The sequence below is a fragment of the Lichenostomus cassidix genome, chromosome 15 (genome assembly GCF_008360975.1).
Source record: "Lichenostomus cassidix isolate B80296 chromosome 15, HeHo_3.0, whole genome shotgun sequence".
NCBI classification, from domain to species: domain Eukaryota; kingdom Metazoa; phylum Chordata; class Aves; order Passeriformes; family Meliphagidae; genus Lichenostomus; species Lichenostomus cassidix.
This window is the reverse complement of record NC_139496.1, coordinates 11,649,956-11,657,316: the sequence shown is the minus strand read 5'-3', so window position 1 is coordinate 11,657,316 and position 7,361 is coordinate 11,649,956. Positions and strand designations below refer to the sequence as shown.

The following is a 7,361-nucleotide window of genomic DNA, read 5'->3' as shown; positions in this document are numbered from 1 at the left end:
TGTTTTCCTCTGGGATTGGCACTGGCAGCCCTGCTCCCTGCACAGGCACTCCCTGGGAGTACTCCCAGAGTTGTACTCTGCCTTCACTGTGCACATACATACATGTTTTATTACACACACGTGTCTGTAATAAATACATATATTCATAAATGTATTTTATATATATATACACATATGTCATAGAATATATTACACACTATATTACACACGTATATAATATTATATATTTTATACCTACATCTATATATAAACATATGTGTGGATATATACACACACACATACATACACATATCTATAGATATACATATATACATATGTATATACATGCACATATATATACACATCTATCAATACAGTCCTATACATATACACGTACCTATAGATGCACAGATGTATAGGTATACATAGATATACACGTATCTATAGTTACATAGCCATACCTATTAATACAGTTCTCTCTATATATATACATCTACATATATATACATATATACACACATACATATATATACACACATAATGCACAAACATACATAGATACACATGTATATATATACATCTCTCAATACGATTCTGTAGATACACACATATATGTACACACACGTAAGTGAGGCCTTTTCTTCCGATTAGCCGGGAGATTCCCGCTGGAATCCGTGGCGCAGTGCCCCAGCGGGGCAGGAGCCAACCCTGCCCTGCCCTGCCCAACCCGGCCCGGCCCGGCCCCGGCAGTGCCCCGTACCCTCCAGCTCGGCCCCGGCCGCAGTCCCGGTCCCGCCCCCGCCCTCCCGGCGCACGCCCGGCCGCGGCTTCCGCCTCCCCCTCCCTGCCGGCGGAAGCGCTCGGGCCGCGCTGGGGCCGCGGCGTTGCCTGGGGCTGTTTGCTCCTCGCCGCCGGCCCGCCGGTGATGCCGGCCCCGGGCCAGCGCTGCCCCGAGCCGCGGCGGGCGGCGCGCTGAGCCCCCGGGCCCGCCATGGTGCCCTGCGGGGCTGTGCTCTGGCGCCGGCTGCTCAGGAAGAGATGGGTCCTCGGCGTCGTCTTCGGGCTCTCGCTCGTTTACTTCATCACCAGCACCTTCAAACAGGTCAGTGCCGGCCGCGGCTTCGGCCCCGACGCGCCGCGGGGTGGGTTAAATCAACCCTTATCCCAGACTGACTTTCGTTCTTCAGGTGCTGTTACCGAACTCCTGGGTTATGCTGCCATAAAAATTCAGTTAGAAATATTTAGTAGACACAAGACTTTAAAATAGGAATGTCTGATACTGTGTTTGACAGCAATAGTGGTTTGAACCAAAACTGGAAAAAGTAAATCTCCAAGGGGTTTGATAGTTGTTGTATCTCTTGTGAGTGGTAATTCCACTGGCAAAGGACTCATGAAAGAGAAGTACGTGCAGCTGTGGTTCTTTAATATCGCATGTACTACCTCTGTGGTTGTAACTGTGTTAGCTGATCCTTGGTGAACTGGAATACCCTCACTTCACTAGACTGTGTATCTTCCTGTTGTGTATAGTATGAAGTAAGCTACTACAAGTAGTAAGTTATTTACACCATTAGTGCTGGAGTTTCCTGTGCTGTGGAGTTTATGAGTATTAGGCATCTTTAACCGCGGGAAAAGCATGTGGATTGAAGTGGCAGAAAGAACTTGTATGTTTGGTTGCATTCCTGTTTTTCCTTGCAGGAAGAGAGGATGGTGAGAGATCGCAATCTCCTCCAAGTACAGGAGCACGAGCAGCCAATCATGTGGAAGGTGAAGTTCAGTTCGGGAAACAGCAGTCAGCTGAGTAACCAGTGCAGGAACTCTGTGCAGGGGAAGCTCCTCATTACAGATGAACTGGGTATAGTTGACATTAAGAATTTATTCTGCATATGGCAGTGCTGAAAGCTGCTTTGCTTGTCTGACTGCTGCTGGCACCTTCACATAACAGCAGCTCTTTAATAAAGACATTTTTACTCAGCCTTTGACCTTTTCTCGTCTGGCTGGCTGAATTTTGCTGTGGCTGCAGATGCTGCTGGTTTGGTTCTGTGCACACCAGACTTGGGCCCAGTGGGCTCAGCTGAGGCCCAGGGCTGTATGAGTGTAACTGTGACCACCTTAGAGTCAAAGAATTCCAGTTACCGTTGCACACAACCCAAACATTGAGTCCTGCTCAGTTTACTGTGGTTGCTTGCAGAGCTATTTGTGTCTCCCTGCAGTGTATTCCTGCTGTCAGGAGTGTTAGGGAGAGTACCTGAGGAAACATTATTGCCTTGTATGGAGGCAGCTGAGCGCTGGGTAATTTAGTGCTCAGTCACAGTTAACAAGCTCATCTGGCCCTTGTAAACCCAAGGTTATTAACCACTTGTTTTAGTGGTAGAAGTTAAAGACTCTTTCCTGCCCTGCCCTGTGCTTGTTGCTTAGACCCTGGATCTTTCATGACCACAAATCAAGGCTCTAGAAAACCCACCAGATATGTTGTGATTTGCATCAATGTTAAATTTGGCAGTACCTGACTTAGGCTTGGTGCCAGTTCATAAGATCTCTAAAAATTACAGATCTCCCACAGTCTGTTAACACTGTGGCAGTAGTTTCCATAAGGATATACACCATGTTTCTATACTATTAAGGCTTCCACTCAACAATGAATATTACAGCTATCCTCCATGTCTAACTCTAAGTCTCTTCATATTGACCTGTAAAGACAATTATCCAGACACAGACCCTTTGAAAAAAACGTGTGTCATATTTTTTTCCAATACAATCAATGCCAATCCCTTTCTCTCTTTCACAACAAGGAACTGTACCAAAAAGAAATCAGAACTTAAATATTCTGCATTTAAATACTCTTATTGTATATGCAGCACATATTAGAGTAAGACATAATAGTTGTGCAGATCACACCAAGCTGTTTGAAATGCTGCTCTCCATTTCAAATAATGGCTGCCTAGGACTTTTGTTCATACTGGGGGAATCATAATCTACTAAATGGTAAACAAACCTGTTCTTAAGTAATGTTATTCTTACTACAGATTTTTACAGAACATGCAGAGGAGTGTGCTTTGCCAGTTGTTAGTCCTGTTGCTGTTTTCCAGGCTACATCTGCGAGAGGAAGGACCTGCTGGTGAATGGCTGCTGCAATGTGAATGTGCCCAGCACAAAGCTGTACAGCTGTGACAGCTGCCTTCCCAACGGCTGCTGCAGTGTCTATGAGTACTGTGTGTCCTGCTGCCTGCAGCCCAGCAAGGTACATGGTCTTTCTCCTGCTTTTCAGGTGCTCTCAGCTGCTCAGGTTCCTCTGTGGCTAACAGTGCTTCCTCGTGAGGAGCTTTTTCCTTAGAGGGGCCATTCCTTTTCTTGGAAGGATGAGGAAAGCCTCCAAGGACCATATGGCAAACTATAAACAAAGCTTTAACAAAATTCTTCCTTCCCACCTTTGGGAGGAAATACTGGGAGATACTGGGAAATACTTGCAATGTGTTTCAGCTTCAGGGAAATTGCATTTGCTGAAGGGAAATGGTTGCAGAAAAGTTACTTCAGCCAGTATTAGTTTTGTAATTGGCACTTCCCTGTATTCTGTGAGCTTCTCTTAGATCTTCTTCCTACTGCTGGGTTTCTGTGAGGCATTAGCCTTTCAGTGCTTGCTAGCAATCCTAAGTGGAGTTGGTTACTCTTCCTCTGGTACCTGAGTTGTGTAGGTTAGGGTGGGGTTTGATTACTCCTTGTTGAAGTAGAGTTTCTGGTTTTTGTCTTCTCTCTGCTGACCACTTCAGCAACATCTCCTGGAGCGGTTCTTGAACCGGGCAGCAATTGCTTTCCAAAACCTCTTCATGGCAGTGGAAGATCACTTTGAGCTCTGTCTGGCCAAGTGCAGGACTTCATCACAGGTAATGCACAAGCACATGTCCCAGGCCCAAAAAAGCGCCCTGGGAAAATGAAGCTCAGTCCTGTGAATGGCTGGTGTGTTGTGCCTTTATCTACATGGGCATTTTCATAAAAGTTCAGGCTATGGCTGAGAGCCAGTCTGAAGGAAAAGCACATTTAGAGCAGGAAAAGTTACACATTCTCTCTAGGAAAAAAGTGCTTAACTAAAAAGAGACTGAGTTCAATGACCACTGAAGATCTCAGATAAGTTCTAGGGAAGATCTCATAAGGACAAAAACAGAGAGAGCCATTCCCAGTAGCCTCAGAATGCTATTTGCTTTATGGTACAGTTGAAGACTTACCATGTGCTGGCAATCATCTGCATAGTAACTCGAAAACTGTTACGATTTTTTTGCTTGTTAAGGACGGAGATGAACTTCTGTTACCCATGTGATTTTATTAGAAGTTTTGGTCTAAGCAATCATTGGCCTTCTTAGAAAGTGCTGTTGGCAATGTCCTGCAGCTTCAGCATTTAATGTAGCAATAGGGACAGACTGCAAAGAAAGGACAGAGTTCCAAATGTCTCTAAAGTTATTGGGCTTTTACCCATAGTATCTGAACTCTACCGTTTATCAAGAAAAATGCACACTTTTCAAGTAGCAACTTAATTGTGCTTTGCTTGCCTAGAACATTTGATGATACTGCCTAAACTGACCTGATTTTTTTTTTTTTTTGTTATTGAATCTGTTCCCACCTACTTGGGCAGACTCCTCAAAAGGAGGTTCTGGTTCAACAGTGCAGTGCTGTTATATGCTGGCTCTTTTATGTTGGCAGTGCAGAGTTGTTTGACTCCAAAGATACTGTAATGTGTAGAAGAATTTGGGAGTTTTTTTCTGTATGCCTAAATGCTGTGGGGTATGGCCCTAAGTGAAGGCTTGTTTCAATGTATGTGTATTGTTAAAGCTTCTCCTTCTTTTCCTGGCAGAGTGTGCAGCACGAGAACACCTACAGAGACCCAGTTGCCAAATACTGCTATGGCGAGTATCCTCCAGAGCTCCTGCCTGTGTGAGAGCTGCAGGATCTGAGCAACAGGAGGAAGGAATTGGAGACTTGAATCCAGAAAAACAAGATGACAGCTGCTGCTTTACCAAAGCCTCAGCGTAAAAAGCTTGTGTTTTATGTGGGGGCAAACCCAGAGGTGAACAGAGGAAGTAAGGAACTTGAGTTCGTCATGACTGAATCTTGCTTTCTTCACCTGATTTTACTAGCACTGATTTAGAGCTAGTACTGTGCTACAGTGCCAGTGCTTTTGTTGAATACTTCCTCTAAGTTTCAGGAATCATGGAGTCAATCTAGGCTATAGAATATAGTAGGAAAAATATCTAATGTGGCTCTGTCAGTGGAGGTTCATTTGTGTCTCTGCAGTCCAGAGACTTTCCAGAGGGACAGTAGTAACTGAAGGATTTTTACTTTTAGAGAGCAAAGCATGCCTACTGTGCTTCTCTCTCTGGAACCCTTCTTGACATGCATGGCGTACACTACATATGTAATTATGAATTATTTATTCATTTTTTATGGATCACTAGCTGAAAGTATTGATGCTTTGCATAGCTAGTTGTGGATGCCTTTCAGTCCCTGTTTTGCTATGTCAGCTAGAAGGGATGTTTTAGATCCTGACTAAAGTTGGTAGGGTTTTTTTCCTCAGTCTAAAGGAATTGTGTTGGGATTTGTCACTATAATGCTTATGTTCCTCTTAGTGAGTTTAAACCATTCAGAACTCCAATGGAGTTGTTCTTCTGCCAAAGTCCCATAGCACAAGAGAAGAGCAGGGATCTGCCTGCCATGGGATGTTTATTGTCTGTAAACACTTCCCTTGTTACTCTGCAACAGTTTCCTCAAAGAGGAGTCCTGGTTTTGTCAGCAGCTCTGCTGATTGACCTGCTGACAAGGGAGCCGGGGAGATTTGTTTGCTTGACCTTGTTCAGGCCTTGGTATTTCAAATGTACTTCACTCCTGGTTGTGCAGGAGAGAAAAGGGTGGAGTTGTTGTAGGACTTCAGTTTAATGATGTCCTCGTGCGTGAAGTAATTAGGATGTCAGAAGGTGGCACAAGCCCTCCTTTGAGGACAGCTGTGTTGCATGAGCTCAGCTAAAGTGATGGTTTTGATTTGCTGTTTGACATACTTGCTACTCTGGAATTGCGGCCTGATCAGAATGACCCTAACAACAGCCTTGGTTTCTCCTAAAGTTGCAGTTTCAACTCTCTCCCTCTAAAGGCCACACAGCAGAGAAAAGGTGGGTAGAGGACCTGTAAAATTTCTGCTCCCCCTGCACAGTCCAAGTGCTTGGACTTTCAGTCTATCTATCTTTATAAACTGGGCTGTTGTCTGTATGCAGAGCCTCATTTCTCTTGTTTCTATCCCATTCATCTCCCCCATGATTTTGACTTGTGTATGCTTGCTTAAACCACATAAAATAAAAATCAAATAAAATGTAGATAAAAGTCTACAGAGGCATTGAAGATAAAAACCACGAAAAACAAACAGTGGTGGAGTATCCTGCTGCAAAAGATCTGTAGAATGCTATTGCAATTACACATGAAAGAAGATGTATTTCCAACCATCTGATAAAATTCACTTGTTGTGGATTTTGTTGTTCTGTCCCAGAAGTCAAGTGAAGTAATGGTTCCATCAGCAGATTGTCTTGGAAATCTTGTTTTTCCAAAAGCTTGGGAGCTTTAGCATTAGCCGTTTATCCAACTGAAAATGTCTCCCCTTTGCTGCCATCCTATGGCAGCTTGCTGCAGCAGCCATGGTACAGTGTGAGGATGCAGTGTGAAATGCTGTCTTCAGAGGGTAGCAGAGGTTGCTTCTCTTCTCAGTGTTAAACAGATTCTTCACCCCTTTGCAGCACTTCATAATCATTTTCCCTAGGGAGGGCCATCAGCTTGGTCTATCATGTTATTCCTGCTGAGATGCATTCCAGCACTTCATGTGTTTGCCCCACGGCTGATGAGGTCAAGATGCTGATGTCTTGCTCTTGCTTTCTTTTCCAACTAGATGTTAATTCCTTAGCAGGTGAAACCACTGCTTGAAGCAGTAATTGTAAGAATTCATAAGAAATTATAAGAGTTAATGTAATTTGGACAACTTTGTTAGAATTCCTGGCCCCTTTCTCTCCTAGAAAAACAGGATGTGATCAGAAGTGCATTGTGATCATTGTCCATCCAATGGGACAGAAACTGCATCCTCCCTCTGTGGTAGTTGAGCTGTTCAACTGTGTCTGTACTACATGTTAAATCATTAAAAATTTGTTTTCCAAAATACTGCCTGTTCTCCTATCTTTCTTTGAACTACAAAGCAGCTGTACCAAAATGTAAGTTTGGGAATGCAGTGGATCAGAGAAGGACTTGAATATGTGTGAAAAAAGGCAAGCAAATAGGGGCAAACAGAAAATCTATTTCATTTTAATGTAAGATGAGAACATGCTTCTATCAATGATTAACAGAGAGATCAGACCCTTTGCAAA

General features: G+C 43.8%; 1 protein-coding gene across 1 annotated transcript; it reads left to right on the top strand.

Moving 5' to 3' along the window:
- Nucleotides 1–815: 815 nt before the first annotated feature.
- On the top strand, nt 816–7,156 carry SPRING1 (SREBF pathway regulator in golgi 1). Its single transcript, XM_085076158.1, has 5 exons — nt 816–1,081; nt 1,675–1,831; nt 3,066–3,217; nt 3,744–3,857; nt 4,820–7,156. The coding sequence occupies exons 1-5, from the start codon at nt 971–973 to the stop codon at nt 4,901–4,903; spliced, it is 618 nt and encodes a 205-aa protein (XP_084932284.1). The 5' UTR covers nt 816–970; the 3' UTR covers nt 4,904–7,156.
- Nucleotides 7,157–7,361: the final 205 nt, after the last annotated feature.

What these genes read in the sequence shown, in the direction of transcription:
- SPRING1 (XM_085076158.1), top strand. Translation starts at nt 971, where the DNA reads ATGGTGCCCTGCGGGGCTGTGCTCTGGCGCCGGCTGCTCAGGAAGAGA. An exon ending in TCACCAGCACCTTCAAACAG is followed by an intron (nt 1,082 to 1,674) that starts GTCAGTGCCGGC and finishes TTTTCCTTGCAG; the next exon opens with GAAGAGAGGATGGTGAGAGA. An exon ending in GCTGCCTGCAGCCCAGCAAG is followed by an intron (nt 3,218 to 3,743) that starts GTACATGGTCTT and finishes TGACCACTTCAG; the next exon opens with CAACATCTCCTGGAGCGGTT.